We start from the raw sequence: 19537 nt of genomic DNA, 5'->3' as shown, positions 1-19537 counted from the left end.
GCTCAGAGGGAAATCTCAGAGCTTTAACCAGGATACACGATTCCAAATGGGCAGCTGGATGTCCCACCATCAATATGAACATTCAGCTACTGAACACCTTATAAACCTGTCTGTGTTTAGCAACTGAGCTTTTTGATATTTGATAATTTCATCAAAGCCACCTTCTGAGCCCGGAAGCAAAGGTAATGGGGAATCAGCATTAGTTTCTCTGAGGGAAGGCAAGAGAAGAACAAGATATATTCTTGTACATTTGTTATGCATATTTTTGGGAGTTATACAACCTTAGTTTTGCAAAGCAATTTTCTGAACTTTCACTGACAAACAAATCTGATCTGAAAAATCTTACATCAGCAGGGTTGGTTTGCAGATGTTATTTGCACCATTTATTTATCAAAAATAACTAGAAAATGTTTTTAAAACATCATTCCAGACTGTACAAATAGGAATGTGACATGGGCTGTCTGTTTTACTTTACTGTTCTACTGCTTCGTATTCTGAGCAACCAGAGAGGCTATTTTCCCCAGGGGTTCAGGAGGGCATACTATTTCATTTCTTCAGAAAATTGTTTCTCTGGATTTCAATCTTTTTAGCTAGATATGACAAAATATAATATCAAGAACACTTATGCTTTTTTATCAGCTCTATTTTCAAAGCATAAATAATAGATCAGTATATATTTAAGTCAGGTGACCAACTCTTATTTCTGAAATCAAATAAGCATTTTGCAATTTTTAAATGATGCTGTACATTTTCACTACAGTATCATTATGCCTTTAAAATGCTTTCAAAAGACTAATTTATAAGCATGGAGTGATTTTGAAGATATTTCACTAGCGTTAATAATACCTCACTCAGGTGGCACTCAATTTTCTGAATCCTTGGGTTAATGAGGCAAATAAATCAAAATTAAATTGGCCTTGGGAAAAAAAAATTCAAACAAAATTGCATCTATTACATTATATATCCTGAGACTCCTTCTGTACTGTTCACAATGGTTAACAATATTCCAGCTCTGAGAATCATTACACTTAGTCATAACACAATCTGAGATTTTAAAATCAAATAGATCAAACTTCATGACTAGGCTAACGTAACGCCTTATAATAATATATCAGGAGTATTCACAACGAGTTGTACACAGTTTTAGTCAAGTAGTTTCCACTAAGTGTCCATAAATTTCAGCTGCTCACCATTTGTTCAATAATCCAACAAACTCCTTCCAGGAGGTTTTCACCATCGCAAACTGGTAAGTTTTAAAATAAACTCTAAAAAGAGAATACTTTCTGCAACCAGGTTGTCATTCACCATTTGAAAAAAAAGCCCCAAAACCACATACATAGATGTAGGTAAATAGCTGAAACAAAAAAAAACCCTAGCATTTCTGAAAAATAAGTACTTCTAGTCATATTGCTGTAGTAGTATTCCTTATCTAAAATATGAGAGAAAGGAAATATTTTATAGATATTATAAAAAAGATTCTACTGTTGGGGAATACCAGTGTTGTCAGCTCTTTTAAAAAATAGCAAATAATACACAATACAGAGAACTAAAGAGGCCTAAGTTGTTACCAGAAGTAATAAATTTAGCATGAGCAAACAACAATCAACAAATACTGACATGCAATGAGCAGTTGCCATTGTTCTCCTGTTGTTATTTGTAGTCAAGTAACAAATGCACTTCTCTGCCCAGAGTCACAAGGGCAGCCTTTCAGCCTAAGGAATTTCCTACAAACATGGAGTCCCTGTTGAAAAACAAACTTCCCCACTGAGCTGTTGTAACCACCGTCATCTGCTAACTCAGCAGCACAGACTCAAGATTTCCATGTACACACTATTTATATTTTTTTGATGGAAAACACTGCACAAAAGTAGGTTGGGTATTTTTTTCCAAATAAGTTACTACTACTAACATTTAGAATTTATAAATGCATGCAAAAAAAAAAAGCCTAAGGTTTGGGGGTTTTTTTATTTTAAAGGAGTTAAGGGCCCAAGTGCCCTTACGCGGCAAAGGTCAAAAGTAACAAGAAACAGCACAGAAACATGTTTGCACCTTTTCCCCAGCTAGCACATTCTTCTTGGCTTTGTAAAACAATTTCTGTGGTCAAGTGCTTGATTAGGAGTAATTTATATGGTGGTCTAATGTATTTCTTTTGATTTTCCTCCCCAAGAACAAATAGCACCATGATAGTTAAAAATTTTCTCTTGCTAGAAAATACCGAGAAAATTTGTTAGAGACACCCTTCCATGAGTTGCATTAGAAAAGTTTTTAGGTTAATTATCAATCTATAACTAGTGCACATGTACAGTAAGTGAGCAATTGCCACAGGCAAGAGTTCAAAAGGGAAAGCTACCCTAGTGAAAGCACTTAGTCCTCTGCTCATGGTAGACTTGAAAGAGAATGGCTCTATTCAGTCTCCACTCCACATTGGCCACTGGGATCAGCTGTCTCCTGGGCCTGGATCCTAGAACAGCCAGATGGTACTGGGGACTAGGGGTTTAGATTTTTGACAGCTTAAAGAAAGCCATTCCAAAAGGTGTTGATTTCACTTCAGTATAGAACAAAGCATTTTCCCAGCTCCTGAATTAAAGTTCAGTGCCTAAGTCCAGCACACCAACACTGCTTAGTGCTTGGCTGCTGAAGAAGCAGATATTTTCAAACAAGAAGGTCTACTTCAAATTATTCCTTCAAATTTGGGTTGTGACAGACAGCATTGACAGAAAGTCACCATTCAATGGTTACTCAATTGCTTGCTCAGAATGACACAGTAATTTTATTCTGATTTTCAGTCCACAGAACAGAGGAACCACAGTACCACAACTGCCATCAGTCCTCTCAAGGCTTTATGCTCTTTGGCAAGGAGTACTGATTTGTGGTTTTATACTGCTATCAGGTAGTGGTTGTGCACTATCATTATCCAAATAATTTATAACTACAGGTGAGAAAGAACATTTGGAAATAAACCGAGTGTATCTTGATCTGCTCAGGAAAAAGACGAAACATTTAAAAACAGCATTTTAAATCAATATGTGGTGCAGGTCTGATATGCTCTTGTGTTCTAAAAGGCATTTAAAAGCATGTAAACTTGCATTATTACCATGCACATAACCCACTCGTGAGTATTATCATGGGAGCAACATGAACACAGTGACATGTCAACAGCTTGCAGGGTCAGGCTTTAGCCATAAATTAGAACATGAAACTTAGATTACATCAGAACACAACAAAAATGGTTAAAAAAAACTCTTCCAGAAAAAAAGTAGTATAAAAGCCAGTGGCACAAGATTCATTTTTACCAGGGAACCAATGTTAATTTAAAAGCCAAGATTCATTTGAAAACATTCACCTGTAAATCAAAAAGTCCCCAAAGATTAATTTCTGCATTTACACTATTTGCAAAATATATTTAACTTAAAGGCATCCCTTTTTTCTTGAAATAATTGCTTACAAGATGAGAACTAAAACACAATCTGAAGTGTAGTAAAGGTAATTGCTGCACTTACTGCTTGTGTCATGTTGATGTATTACTACGTATCAAAGGTCACAGTTCTGTACTCATACATTATCAAATTTGAAAGAGCAATATTCGAATCCGACCAACCTTTAAACTGCCCAGAATGTGTGTGAAAATGGATGCAGGCTAACTTGGGCTTAAAAAAAAAAAAAAAAAAAATGAACCCATGTTTTGGAAGCTGAGGGGTCAATCAAGCCAGACTGACAGGGTTAGGTGCCACTTCTGTGCATCTAATACCCTCTTAGATTATCAATGAGGTGCAGTACACTGATCACAAGCTAAAGCAGCTGTACTAATGAAAATGAAACAGTCTGAAAAAATTAGGTAATACAGGCCTGTGACACAGGGCAGTACCTTGTGGACAATAATGGAGGAATAAGGACATAAATCACCATTTAGATAAAACCTGAAATATCTACCCTGAAATGTCTCTGTAACTGTGGGCCAAATTCAGCATCTTTGCAACTCCACAGTTCCCTCTGAAGCTGCCACATATTTTTTATAATGAGTTTTCCCTGCCTCTTCTTCAGCACACACAAAATTCTGCCATCCTGTGGCAGTCTGACCTTTGAGGGTAGATAGCTGGCTGTTCATGTCATGAGCCAGGAGTTCTCACAATTAGTTGCAGCACAGATAAATGGGTCTTATCAGCATCTACTCAACCTTGAACAACTTTCTTCTCCTACATATGCCTGTCCAACTTGGGGGCAGAGACTGCAATAAAAAGGCTGGGCCACTCTCATTTTTGTTTGGTAACACAAGGTCCTTAAAAAAAAACAAACTATGAAATTCAAGTTGATTGAGTGCAGCCAGCACAGAAGGAACTACTGAACAGAATTATCACCTTGAAACCATAAATGAAGATCAAGTGAATAAACAGGTTCTTCATAATTAGGATTTTTTTTCCTCGAGAAGCAAAGGCACCATATATTCAAACAACAAGCTATATAATTTAATTTCATATGCTTTAAAATTTACTTCATTTAGTCAAATAGTAAATTTCAAAAGGGGAGCACAAATTCAAATATTTTCTCAATTACAAGCAAAAAAACTAAGATATTTCATGAAGTCTCTTAGACTCCAAGAATTCACTAATTAATGTCTTTGCAATTGATTTTAATGGGATTTCAATTGCAGGTGATGTAACTACTGGTCAAGGCCACAGCTAGGATTAAAATGATAATTCTGATTAAAGATACTATTTATAGTACATAAACACACACACCCTTTGCTAATGTAACAACAAGGCTATTACAACAATAACATCTATAAATATACAGGATCTCCTGTTTAAATAAAAGCTCAATATACAAAAAATACAAGTTCAAACATTCCTAAAGAAATAACTTTCACATTTCCTTTAAAACATCATTCAAAATAGTTTTCTTAAAATTAATTTTCTTGGTGGTTTTGTAAAATGTTTTTCTTTGAGTGCTGAACGAGTCAAAATTAAGTTTCATCAAGTGAGTAGAACTCCTTGAAATGATGCAAGGAATTAGAGGGCAGACCACTTCAGAAGAGCTGGAAGGTCTTTGTTGCTTGAGTTTTCTACAAATCCAGCTTCTCTATTTTCATTGAGGCAGCAAAATGGAGAGAGAAAGAGAAAAAGAATTATTATTTCAATATAAGTTACAAATTTAGAGATGACTTTGAATTTACAAATTGAACACCCAAAATTGTCAGGTCTTCAGTATCCGCACCCCTTTTCTCCTATATCTGATTACCTCAGGATTTTGCTGCATGTATTCCTCTCTGGCAGTTACAACCTCACTTTTGCAAATTATTTTTGTCACAAAAAACAGAGAATACATGATTTTACAGTGGCAAAGGCTTATGAAGCCCGCTAGAAAAACCTTAGTAATTATCTACTGAAAATCCTAGCACTATAATGCTAGGTACATATAGAGGCAGTCCTGAAGTAGGTTTATTCCCACAGTGACAACAGTCACTGAGAGATAACCAGTATTATGAGAATTGGTCAGGACACTCCCTTCTATGCAAAAATTTAAGTCATGATCAAATTGACTTTATGCAACCTTGAAAGGGTTATATTATGATACAGTGCTTTAGATTTTGCACTGTTGCAAAGTTAAATAATCTATCAAGAATCTTGGTGTGTTTGCTTTAATCTCAAAACCCCATGGTTTGGGAGCAAATTATTGTATAATCAATACATCTCATTTTAAAACCCTGCTCACTATCCTGCCCATCATACACTCTCTAGGTCTTATTCTTCATAGAATCATTATTCTTGCAGAGAAAAGATTGAATGTGACCTGATAAGACCCTAGAGGGGTCCACAAATCAAAAGCAATGGTGAAGTCAAATTCCTTGAGACTTGTGATCTTAAGGGACAACTCAATTTATGATTTTTTTAAATGCTGGAGGGTAGCAGTTCCTATTGTTAAACACTATTATAGCTTATTCTATTTGTTGTGTAAACAACCCCCTAGTAAAGACCTAGTGTTAAGAAATTCCCACCTACTCAGGAGGCCATCCCTTTCCTCCAAAGACCCAGAATCCAGAGCATGAAGTACACTTAATTTCAGACAACCAGATACATCTCAAATATGACACATTTCTGATGGAATTTTACAGCTTTTCCTCTGCCAGAAACTTTGGTGTGTTACTAAACACCAAGACCTGGAGCCAACAGCCCTATGCCAGTAAGCCCCATCGGCTGTAATTCCTCACCTTCATCACCCTCCACAAACCTGAGAACTATGAACTCCACCTAAAGACCACACGATGGAAGAGAGGAGCACTCCCACAGATCAGTAATTAACCATTTCACACACACTTTTTCAGTGAAACAAAACTTCCTGACAACAGACAAGACTCTCACTTAGATACTCTCATTAAATACATCCCTAATCAAAAACAAGAAGGCACACACCATTGGTTACAGAGTAATCTGTTACTGCCCTCTTGTTCTCCAACTCCATCTTAAACCTAATGCCTCCTGCAAGGCTATTTGTCCAAATTATTAAGAACTTTCAAACTTCCAGTTGAAAAAAAACTTATTTTCCTCCTAGTGTTTATGCACTTGATGTATCTGCAGCCTTTTCTTAAATTAGCCTGTACTGGGGTAGGTTTTCTATGCAGTCTCCTTCAGATGCTCACTACACCAGAAATCTGGACAGGTTTGCATGTATCAATTTCAGAAAGGAACTGAAACATGAAATACTGAGATCTGATGTACTAACTTTTAATCATGTCACTGGACAGGAAACAAGGGCCTAAACATTTTGCTTGAGAACACCCAGTGAACTGGTCAAATAAATCTTCAAGGTAATAAACTTCTAGTGAACCATTTGCAGACAGGATATGCCTTACCCCATGAACAGTCTTCAACACTGTGGAAGACCTAACAAAACCTTATTCCAGAAGCAGAATAAATAAGAAGCAGTAGTTTATTTATTTAAAGCTGTCTTTACATCTAGTAATCCTGCACTGGATGTGTTCAGACTTCATGAAGATTAAGACTTTTGAAGTTTTTAACAGCAGATGGAACTATGGAATCACGGACAATTTCCTCTACCCTACTCACTCATCCATCACCAAAGACAAGTGCACAAACACTGCTACGTTCAGAACCATGTACCAGAGAAGTGTTTCTCCTAGCCTTTGAAAGTTAAAAACATTATAAACCCCTAGCTATAGCTAGACAGTTTATTCTACAACTTATTGACATCTGTTTATTTTGGAATTAACTCTAAAACACAAACAAGTTTTGCCAATATGATTCATTGTCAATTGCAGCCTTATTACTTCTGAAATAATAATATGGTATTAACCTGGGGTATGTACTGCCATGTAGTAATAGGCAAACCCTCCCATATTTCCTGAAAAATGTTTGCAAGCTCGTCTTCTTTAACTCTCGATTAAGACCTTGTTCTGACAGACAAAACCACTATCCCTTCCATTCTTCCAATATCTTTCACTCTGTCATTAAGTCCTTCATTGGCTTCTACTCATGCACTACATGGTGTTCAAACCTCTTGTTCTTGACTTCAAGGTAACCATACACACCCCTAGTTACATGCTTTTGATAACCTCTAGACCTCAACTTCCGCATTAGTTTCCTTTGCCACTGAGCAAAGCGTCTCTTTCTTCTGCATGTGGCCTAAACAGAATTCTTGAGACAAACCATCATCATACCAAGATTCCACTAAACGATCTATTTCTGTCAAAATGTCCAAGGTTAATCAACTGTTTTCTCCTTTAGAAAAGTATCAGAGTTTGAAATAACATTGCCTTTTTTCCCTGCTCGGCAGACTTCTTAGTAAAGCTTAAATTTGACCAACTCATTTCAATTTATTTTGAATTAGAACAGTCATTTGTCTTCTGTGGTAGAGTTTACATAGTCCAGATAATTCCTCCCTTATTTATAAGCTATGTTTGACTAAAAGGAGATCTCTGCAGTTATTCACAATATTTCAGAATCAATAAAAACATGGCACCAACAAGCTTGCTATGTATTACTTTACTACCCCACTCAATTTTGCTTTTCATTTTGACCACAGAAAGAAAGGGGGATCCTATAACATCTGAGGTTTTTCACATGACCAGGCTTTTAAGTACTTTTGAAAAAAATGAGATTCAAGTACCTACTAGGAAGTCAGAAGACAACAAAACATGAAACCATAGTAATTTTGGTATTTTTCCCCCTACTTTCTTCCATTTCCTGATCTTTAAGAGTCAGTCTGCAACTGGATTAAATATGACTGACAATTGCTGTACCTTTTTGGTCTACATACTCCTACTTCCAAGTTTTTTTTGGTATTATAAAGACCAAGTGACTAAGTGGCTACTGCTGTTCATCTACAAGTATTTTTGGATTTTGATTCCATTCCTTTTGGACAGGTGCCTTTTACTTCTGCCACACTTACAGTACACAGAAGCCAAGAAGTAACTGCTGCAGAAACATAATCCTCCTCTCATATTCCTATCAGGACTACGGCAGACATACTTGGCAGGAATAACATGTGAATGCTTACTGTAAACTGAGGAAAGCCTACAGTCTATCACCATCACATGTATCTCCATGAGCCTGAATTCACCCACAGATTAATTAAATCTGTACCCTCATTTACTACAGCTGCTTTAAACCCCTGAAAAATTATGAAGTTAAAAACAGATTTTTCCCTACCAAAATACCAGGACATCCTTAACATAACCTTCAAGCCTTCTGAAGCAGTTAATGTAAATGACTGCCTGGATACTGTTTTAATATGAAAGTCTACCAGGAAAACTCTACCATGTGCTTAAAACACACTTCCCCTCCTCAAAAATTCTAGGTAGTTTTAGATCTAAAAGCTAGGTTTTCACATTCTAAAAAGTATTCATTTTCACATCAGGTTGACTGTCTCTACTTGATCCTTCAGTGACATATTAAACAAAAAGTAATAACCATTCTTGTGGAAAGTTGCTAATGCCACATTTAATTTCACGTTTAAGAACACTGGGAGAAACAAAACCCCACCCCATTCTAGATAGTGAGTCTCTTTCTTTCAAAAAAACTTCATATTCCCAACAACCTAAGAAGCATCAGCTTCTTTGGCAAAAGCAGGACATGTGAAAACACAGGTGTCCCAGGCTAACAGAAATATTTTTAATAGGTAAAATAACAGATGGTTTTCTCAGGCAATTCCACAGATATTACATGCATTACAGCCCAGCAGCTGTTTGTCATGGAAAGGACCTGATATGACCCTACACAAGAACAGACACTTAAGATACACATTTTTAAAAGGAACTAATATCTGTGCCTAGGGTAACCTTAAGTTCTGAAGTGACAGTTATTCATGCCTTGATATGCCGTATGAGGGATCAGGATATCAAATTTTACTTCGTTTTAGTGATTCTAATGTAAGTACATTCAACAATTTATTGTGCTGAATTATTGATGTGGTCTGTGAATTTTTTTTTCCTCTCCAAAGAAAGCAGCCTTTAAGCAGACAAATCAGTGAGGTACAAAATGCAAAGGAGAGATTAAGTAAACTTTGGCCCCTTTCAGGCAAAATTGTTTCCATTTTAAATAAGTTCTAGAATCTAAAATACATTCTCTGCAAATATTAAAATAAAGCATTCCCCTATCACTTTGTACCCTGTACTTTTCTCACACTGTAAGACATGTTTGTTAAAGGGACTGTTTTCTTTGTATTCCCAACTAGGATAGTAAATAAACATTTTGTATGTAACTAATTGTTTATGTAAGTATAGTCAAACACCTATAAGTACATCTTTAATCACATGCCTACATTCTATTAAGGTTACTAATTAAAATATGAATTGCAGTTTAGATAGCAAAGCAGAAAAAAAATTCCTCATTTTTCTAAATACAGACCAAACGTGACTCTGACTGATGCAAGGTTGAGCTTCTAAACTAACCCCAAGGAATCAGAAGATAAAGCACGTATTTGGAAAAGAAAATTAATCACTGATGTTCATGTAATATATAATTACGTCTTGTAAAAAGACATGGATACTAAGGTCACATTTAGTAACATGCTTTTCTTGTAGAGGGCTTTTGAGCTACTAAGATTTAGGGGGTTTGTTGTCTTTACAGGGTAAAAACCAGTTCCCTTTGAGACCAAGACAATAGATTAGAAATGGTTTTGAAATTCCTCCTCTCCCTATACTGAGGTACGCAGAGAGCATGGTACACAAAACTCTTCTCAGAAGTACTACTAAATCAACCAAGTTACACATGGTCACCATTTATTTCTAAAAAAATCTGACTGATTTAGGTACCTCACTTCCAGGCACCAGAAAAATTCTATTCCAGGATCCCAGCTGTTACATTTAACAGGATATGTATAACAAGTGTCCTTAGCTTGAAAAGCTACATGATAAAAAAAAGTACAGTTTCAGTAATTCAGCAGCAAATATTAATTGTAATTGTAACAATAAATAGTATCAAGAAGCTTTGGGCACAGTTAAGAAAGCCTTTTGGCAAATGTACATGCATTTCCCCTATTCTTCACGGATCTATTTCTAGTCTATCAAAGCCACCTTGGCTACATATAGACATTCTCCTTTTAAGGTGTCATCTTTCTTCTGAATTTGCAAAAAGTAACTGTAGAATAGCTGCATACAGCAGAACAAATTCTCTTCAGCTTTAGGAATCACAAAGCAAGTAGTGCTGCTAGATGTCTTTATTTTCCTTTAACAAAATACACAAAGGCACAAAATTCACTTATATCTTGTCATTATTGTACAAGTATAAATAGTGCTTTGTATTCAAGTACAATCAAGTGTAGAGACTTTCTATATTTTATGTAAACACAAAACAGTTTTGTATGTAGGTGCCTCTGGTTCATCTGCAATGCAAACACCAAAGGAGATGCCATTTATCCGAGTGCCATTTAACTGAATTCTGTCAAGAAGTTAGACAACAAATAATATTAACACCACTGCAATGACACTTCCATATGCTTAAGTCAAATGTCAGATGACACTTTAGCTTGTAAACATCTGTGTATTTAACATGTACTCAATTTGTTTAACAGGGCAGCATTAAAATGTATCTTAAATTCACTAGACCAAACTTACTAGGTCACTTGCTGTCAGTAATTGCTCTTTACATGTGACAGCTAAAGATATGTCAAATTATAAGTCACCCTTAGCAAAGTTTATACTTTAAAGTTTTTAAATATGCAAACTAAACAATGGCTACAACTGTTAGACTTCAACCAACTATACATTCTATATGTTAACTTAACGACACATGCTTAATTTACAATACCCACTTTTACACATAGCTTTGACACACTGTGGCAGTTGAGGCAGTTTAAGCTCAAGCAAGATTTAAGTTGTACCATTAAAAAAAGCTCACCTGAATAGTAACAACAGGCATGAACAAAGCTAAAAACTAGCTACAGAAGGCACTTGAAGTACTTTATTCTGCTTTCATTAAAGATTCTTCATTTTGTTCAGCTGAAATAGACTCTGAAATAGAGTCTTCAGTTGTTGAAATGTTCTCTGCTTCTTCTTTTTCAATTTCTTCAGCTAGCTTATTATTTAGCTGCTCAGAACTTGGTGTTTTATCATCTGTCTCATTTGTCTCAATGATCTGGGCCACATCATCTTCAGATTCTGTGAAAAGAAAAATGATGAAATAACTATTTCCAGAAATAAGGAGGCAGCTATTATTCTTGAAAAGCAAATGAAACATTTTGTAATCACATGCAGGTTTTGACTAGTAACTGCATGACATTCTCAACTGGTAAAAACTATTTGATTTTTCTAACAAGAGGGTCACATGTAAAACCTATAAAATTTAAGAATAAAGAAAATGCTGTGGAAAAGAGTTTAGATCCTATTAAGAAAATATTATGTATTATTTGTATCCGTTCACCCTCAACAATTTCTCTGTTTGTTCATTAATGTGAGATGTTAGAAACAATGCATGATGGTAATTCAGCTTCCTTGTGCTTGGTAATGTCAGTTTTACCAACTGTATAACTTTTCCAATAAGAGCTCAATCTGCAAACAGAACCTAAACATACTACTTGGTGGAAACTACTTTAAATATAAGTCAGACAACCAGAAAAAAAAAATAGCAGAACATATCAAACCAGCCAATGAAAATTACTGCATATTCCCAGTCTTCCAAGGGCAAGTGTAGGAAGGTTGCACAGGAATATATTTCCTCTTAATCTGGGATGGGAGTGTCCTTGATGATATGCATATTTTGAAGACCAAAAGCATTTATTGTAAGTACTACCTCTAAAGAGGCAAATTCTAGCAGCACAACAGGATTTCAGTAGCATATGAGAAATGAGTCACATTTTGAAGTCAGCAGGAAAACTGAACGCAAAGTGTTGTACTAAATGATGCAAAGGTACTGTAGAATGATAGTACTGATGGCAGTTTATTTATTGACTAGTATTAGTCAATACCATACAGCTTTAATGTATACTGTGAAGGTGAACAGTTTGCAAAACTGATGCAAAGTTACAGCTCAAAAATGTTAGCCTTATCAAATGTTTGTAACTTCAGAGAATCATAGAATGGTTTGGGTTGGAAGGGGGCTTAAAGATCATCTGGTTCCAACAGCTCTGCTATGGGCAGGGACACCATCCCCTAGAATAAGTTGCTCAAACCCTCATCCAACTTGGCCTTGAACACTTACAGGAAGGGAGCATCCACAGCTTCTCTGGGCAGCCTATTACAGTGTCTCACCACCCTCACAGTGAAGAATTTGTTCCTAATATCTAATCTAAAGCTACTCTCTTCCAGTTCACAGCCATCTCTCCTTGTTCTATCACTACATGCCATTGTAAAAAGTCCCTCTTCAGCTCTCTTGAGGTCCTGAAGGGCTGCTCCAAGGTCTTCCCAAAGCATGTCCTTCTTATGCTGGGGGTCTGTTGTGGTTAAACCCAGCCTGCAACTAAGTATCACACAGACACTGGCTCACTCCCCACCCACCCTCCTGCCACCCTGGTGGGATGGGGAGGAGAATTACAAAAAAGTTAGAATCCATGGATTAAAAATAGAACAATCTAATAGTTGAAAGAAATTAAAATAGTAACAACTACAACAACTGTAACTAAGTGGGAGGAAAGCGGGAAGGGGAAAAGGGGGGGGAGAGAGGAAAAAAAACAAGTGATGCCCAATACAACTGCTCTCCATATGCTGACTGATGCCCAGCCCATTTCCTAGCAGTGATCAGCCCCTCACATCCAAATCCCCCCAGTTTATGTATACTGTCCATGACATTCTGTGGTATGGAATATCCCTTTGACTGGTTCAAGTAACCTCTCCTGGCTATGCTCTCCCCCAGCTTCTTGTGTAGCTCCCCACTGGCAGAGCATGAGACACCAAAAATTCCTTGACTTAAAATAAGCACTACTTAGCAACAGCCAAAACATTACTGTGTTATCAACATGATTCCTACAAGAATTCAAAACACAGCACTATACCAGTTACTAAGAAGAAAATTAACTCTATCATAGCCGAAAACAGGTCAGGCCCAGAAAGCTGGACAAAGGTGGGATCTCACGAGAGTGGAGGGGCAGAATCACCACCTTTGATCTGCTGGTCATATTTCTTTTGATGCAGCCCAGGTCACAGTTGGCTTTCTGGGCTGCAAGCACACATTGCCCAGTCATATTAAGCTTCTTGCCAACCAATACTCCCAAGTCATTCTACTCAGGACTGCTCTCAATCCATTCTCCCAGTCTGTGTTTGTGCTTGGGATTACCCCAATCCAGGTGCAGTACCTTGCACTTGGCCTTGTTGAACTTCATGAGGGTTGCACAGGCCCACCTCTCCAGCCTATCAAGGTCCCTCTGGATGGCACCCTCAACTGCACCACACAGCTTGACGTCACCAGCAAACCTGCTGAAGGTGCACTCAATCTCACTGTCCATGTTCCTGACAAAGATATTTAGCAGTGTTGGTCCCAAAACCAACCCCTGAGAAAAACAGCGCCAGTCAAATGCCTCTTGCTCATATTTATCAAAACATGTTGGGTGTCTGAAAGTAATCAGACTGCTTCAGGTTGACATTCACAATTCAAGCAGCGATGAAAGTTTTAGAACCATTGCTCTGGCTTCTCAGGTCATGACTGACAAGAGGAGCTGCTACACACCCTTGTCCATCAGACCAAGTACAATTGCCATCTGACACCAAGAATTTAAGACCCCTCTTCCCACACAAGGCTCCATTTAGTTCCAGGCTCCACTTCAGGCTGCTCAGAGCAGCTCAGCTTCTCCATTTTTTTGTCAGACTTGATCTTTCATCTCAGCAAGTCTGCAGTTGACTTGCCTCCTGATTCAGCTTCCTTCTCTGCTTTCTCAACCACAGGCTGCTCAACACCTGTCCTGGCTTCTTGTTCCAAAATTTCTCTAGAGCCCTCTCTCAGATAGTCAATCCCCCTATTTCTGCCCAAGCAAATTAATATTCCCAGTTACTTTCCAGGCCACCCCACTCTCTTCCCTCTCTCCAATTTCCATCTTGATCCCATCTCTGCCTGTGCTCAATCTTTATCTCCCAACTGTCAGTTTTCTTTCTGTCTCATCTCTGCATTTTTTCCTTCAGCCTCAAATTCTATGAATAAGTTTGTGCCTTTTCCTGCTACAATCCTTCCACACTTGAGTTGCATTCCTTCTTTATTGTTGCTGTTCAGGCTTGAGTCAAAGACAGAACAGGATGTAAGGAAGATGCAGCTCCACACCCTCTCAACTCATTTGTAGCATAGCCCAACCATTACTTTATTTACAGAGTTTCAGTCCTGCAGTCCTCAGCTGAATCATGCTTAGCACTCTGCACAAGTGACTCGTTCAAACACAGGTAAAGAGTCTATTTGCTCAGTCTGATCAGAAGGATGCCATCTACAACACCTTCAGTTAAGTCCCAGGGACAATCACAGCCCTAGCAGAAGCAAGGAAAAGCTTCTAATGAAAACCCGATGAAGTGCATATTCTAACTATCTATATTCAGAGGAACAGGTGCAAAAATTGTCAGGTATTATATGACTTTTCCCTTCACTCTGTTCTTGATTAAACTTACTGGAACTCTTGAAATTCTCCAGAATATTCAGTTAAAACAAAGTTACATGAAAAATTTTGGTCTTATAATTAGGTCTGACAAAGTTATAAGGAACTCAAGAGTAGGTCCTTCAAAACAGTAGTCAGGCAATCAGAGTAAGTGATGCTAACTCCAAACATGATCAGCCTTCATTAAAAATATATAGTGATTCCATTTTACATACAGCAATTAATGGAAAGCTTGCCTCAAATCAACCTGATTTCAATACTGCATGATTTAAGTTATTGTGAGAGCAGCTAACAAGTGAAAGCCGACTACAGACTTAAAGATAACACAAGAAAATTGAAGAGTCCTTGATGATCAACACTTAATCTATGATTTAACCAAAGAATGTAGTTACACCTACATGATCTTAACAGCAAACAGCCCTGTGCTGGCCTGAGGCAAATTTAAGACCTGTAACAATGCAACCTTAAAAAACCCACTCCTGGCAACAGCAGTTCTTTTTAGTCCCAACACTCCTGGTTAATCCGTAGTACTTAAAAAGTGTATGTACTTTACATTGTAAATCAGCTACCCCTCCTCTAGTTGCAGAGTATTTCACTGAGTAACCAGTGAAATCACAATACTGCATCACTATTAAATTAAGTAGAAAATACCTCTTATGTGGGAATTCAAAAAACTAGTATAAGATAATTGCTCTAAAATATAGCTACTTGTGCTTTCAAGACCTTTGGGATAAGTTTTCTTCACTACAACAGCTCCTTGTTAAGACAGACTTTCACATAGTGCCATGTGGCTGAAGTAGCTTTAAGGAACATGTGCCTCACAATAGCCTGTTAATGGCTTTGATTATCACAGAAAGCTACTGTGAAGCCTTTGAAAAAGAAGTCCGATAATAGCACAGCATTCCCTCTACCCTTCATATCCTACCAAAAAGGCAAGGCTATGTTGTTCAGCAAAACTGAACTGTGGTTGACTGGAAACATAATACATTTTAAAATCAAAAGAACTTGTTTACAAGCCATTGAAATCGAGGTAAGCTGACCTATGTCTGCTTGAGAAATCACTGAATTCTAGGCATAGTAGCTGAACTAGGGAAAGAACATAGCACACAGTAGTAAATCATCATAAAAATATTTGAGCAAGATGGTCAAGGAATTCCACACAAATCTGGAGACAATACATAAAGCAGTCCATGAAGTGCCGACCACTGCGGTCAAATCTGAAGCAGTCAAATTTTCTTTCAACCTTCAAAACAGTGCTAAATGATAAACCTGAATCAAGAACACAGCATAACAGTACTAAATATAGGCAAGGCAAAATTAATCAAGAGGCTAAAAGTTGTTCCTGTTTTTCAATACGATCCAAACATTAATACTTTTTTAAAAAGTACATAAGAGAACCAACTAGCCTTTAATGAAGAAAGAAAAAATACCATCAAGAGTGAGCCATTTAAGGAAAAGGTAAGAAGAGAGCTGAAGTATATTTCTTCATTCTGGTACTAAAATTTCCCAAGTTACTCTGCTGAATAAGTAAGCATGGTATTTGTACTAGTAAACTGCATCAGATTGACAGCTGATGACTTCGTATTTCAAGAGGATTAAAAAAAAAATTCCTAAGTTCAGTGCCAACAGCACCTCCCATAACCATTCTTCAGATCTCTTATCCACAGAAGTTGTATGTAACATGCTGTCACTGCATGAGCACACAACTGAAAAAAAGATTCAGCTTCTTGCTCTACTCATTAGTCAAAGCAGCTGACTGGTAAAAAAATATTTATAGCACTTCTGTATCACATTAGCTTGCAGTTTCTTCGAGCTATAAAGCTATGGTTTAAATGAGTTACAGAGAAGAGTTGGGACTTCTCTGTGTTGTCAACATTGTGAAGTTGGTTTCCTGATGTAAATGTTTGTCTACATCTGTAAGAGAAGATATTCTCTATTCTTGCTACAACAGCAGCTGCATTACTGTGGTGAACAGAAGTCTTCCCCAGAGCTCTACCTTAATGACAGATTCATACCTTAAACTTACAATCAAGGAATATGTTCATTTACTAAGCCCAACTGCATGTAAGCAGTTATGCTTCCTATTATGGTTCTGATGGAAAAAGTGATTTACTGGAAATATTTTCTCATTCAGAAGAGATTCCTTCACAGCAAGTCACAGACAGGCACTGGCCTCTTCTACATCAACAAGGTATATCTTAGATATTAGTTATGGAAAATATCAACACATACTCTATTTCTGGCTGCTTAGCAATTATCAAAACAGAATGACTTATATCATCTTGGAGATTAAATATTCAGAAAAGATCAGCTATTTAACCTAGAAAACCAAAAATCAGTATACCAGTTACTTATTTCATGTGCCTCTTCTGAAAAATTTCACCACATACTTCCTATCAGGAAAAGAGAACTGGGGAATGAAGCCCACAGTTGCTCTTTTTGTTGTTTTTAAATAAAGCAGTACATAAATACAAGACCACATCACAAAAAACAACTTCCATTTCTTTCAATAATAATACCAGATTAATTAGCAAACACCCCTCCCAAAACCTCTAAGAACCTGTAGTTATAATACTCAGAAGCCCCTAAGGCACACAACTCCAAGAGCTGAGTATCCTTTAAGGACTTCTCCATTTGAGTCACACAGAGGAAAACAAGCCCACTTTTAAAGATCTCAGTAATAAATAATGTCTTTGTCTTTTAAGTTCAAAAGTAGCCAAGAAGCGTCTAAACCTACCACTCACTAAAAAGGATGATTCTATGATTTGAGGGCAAATAAGACATTTTCACTGTCTTAGTTTCATGCATCTGCATTCACTCTTACTTTCATGTCAGCAACAGTGCTTTCTTTGAGGTAAGAGACCACTGTGGCACAGGAAAAGAAACCAACCAAGTTTTTGCTACAATGCACTCTCACAAGCCCACACCCTGAGACGGCCACTGTTAGATACAACTTCCCTACTGGTCCTGTGCAGCCTTCCCATGCCAGTAAGTAAAGGCCAAAGCCATTTTGTGCTCCCTGTTAAAAATAATCAAGGAGAAACATTCTTTCTATTGCACTGTGAGTTTCCCACAGTTGGTGTGTTTCTAGCTGCACGCTATTCAATAGCTTCCCACCATGATCCCTGCTTAAACTAACATGAAGTCCCATCAAGCACTCAACAGCACATCTAACTGGAGATCCTCTGGTTTGAAGTTGTAATTTCTAGAGTCTTTAAAACACTGCATCTTCCTGTTGGCTGTACACCAGATGCCTACTGTATCTGCAGACTATAAAATGTCTCAAAAGGAACTATGTCAAATTAAAATTGACAATTTGTCTTTGAACTACCTGAAATTAAACAAGGCAGTTTTACTAGATTTTCCTGCCCTGAGGAAAAGAGTAAAAGGAACAAAGGCAGAAATTCCAACACACCTCAATCAAATAACCTGCCAAACACAGTGAAAGTTAACTACTTTGGGACATAGTCCCTTCTTAACCATTTCTGTAATTTACAGTGCTAGTTCCTGTTTGTCAGTAACATTTGAGCGAAAAAATTTGTTATGCCATCACTTGCATGAGATATTAACTAATATGAAGAAATTTTAAAGTACAGGAAAAAAGACACTAACAACCTAAGTTAGAAGCAGGGACAAGAACTGAGAAAACATATAAACTGCACTTAATATGAAGTCAGAATAAACTGTACTTCAGTTAGAAGGGACGAACAACAATCATCTAGACCAACTACGTAAGGCTTGACCAAAAGTTAAAAGCATGTTAAGGGCATTGTTCAAATGCCTCAAACACTGACAGGCATTGACCACCTCACCAGGAAGCCTGTTTGAGCAATGTTTGATTATTTCAGCTGTTTTTATTCTTATTAAAAATATGTATCTAAACAGAGAGATAGATGACAGGGGGGATTTCATTAGACATTTTAAAAAGACCAGACTTGATGAGATTAGTACATACCTTCTGTCTGTTCAGCCTCCTGGGGCTTTTTCTCTCTGGGTTCTAGAGGCTCAGTTTCAGCTTGCGATTCCATAGATCGCTTTTTTTCAAAACTGAAGTCTGGAAGTCGTGGAGCTTGAGGTCTAGTTTTTCTTGCAGGATTCAGGAAAAAGCAGTAGGCACACCTAAATGCTACACAAAGCAGACCTCATAAGTAGCCTCACTAATTAACTTCACATTTCACCTTTTTTCCTACACTATATTCTGACAGCCCAAAACACAAAAAAACAAGAATTAAATAAGTGACTATCAGTACCTGAAAGTATCTCCACCAAATTTACACAAGCAGTTCCATATAGGTCCTTTTTAAATTCAGCATACAGTTGCTTTTTAAAAATCTTTTTGCTTTCAGTGCTGCTGTGCTGAGTAGAGCCCAACACTATTCAAGATTTGACCACAATGAACATAATAATGCAATTCAGTACCCCCAGATGTTGCCATTGTTCTTCTCTTCTTTCCTACAAAATAAATTACTTGGCAGATGAGGTTGGTTTTTTTTTGCTCCCCTTAAGATGCCACTTTCCT

The 19537-nt window shown here is 37.2% G+C and overlaps 1 protein-coding gene across 5 annotated transcripts in view; it reads right to left on the bottom strand.

Moving 5' to 3' along the window:
- Window positions 1–19537, bottom strand: part of LNPK (lunapark, ER junction formation factor) — a 50523-nt gene that overhangs the window by 667 nt on the left and 30319 nt on the right. For 4 of the 5 annotated variants that reach the window (XM_032693316.1, XM_032693318.1, XM_032693319.1 and 1 more), the window contains exons 12-13: window positions 18974–19144; window positions 10657–11611 (exon numbers count right to left, since the gene is read on the bottom strand). In XM_032693316.1, the coding sequence (XP_032549207.1) occupies window positions 11415–11611; window positions 18974–19144 (368 nt within the window). In that variant the 3' untranslated portion in view covers window positions 10657–11414. Of the gene's footprint in view, window positions 5077–10656; window positions 11612–18973; window positions 19145–19537 lie in introns of those variants that run through there. The other variant, XR_004358032.1, reaches the window with a different exon arrangement.

Source organism: Chiroxiphia lanceolata, chromosome 7 (genome assembly GCF_009829145.1).
Source record: "Chiroxiphia lanceolata isolate bChiLan1 chromosome 7, bChiLan1.pri, whole genome shotgun sequence".
Classification (NCBI taxonomy): Eukaryota; Metazoa; Chordata; class Aves; order Passeriformes; family Pipridae; genus Chiroxiphia; species Chiroxiphia lanceolata.
This window is presented reverse-complemented; position numbering and strand designations above follow the sequence as displayed.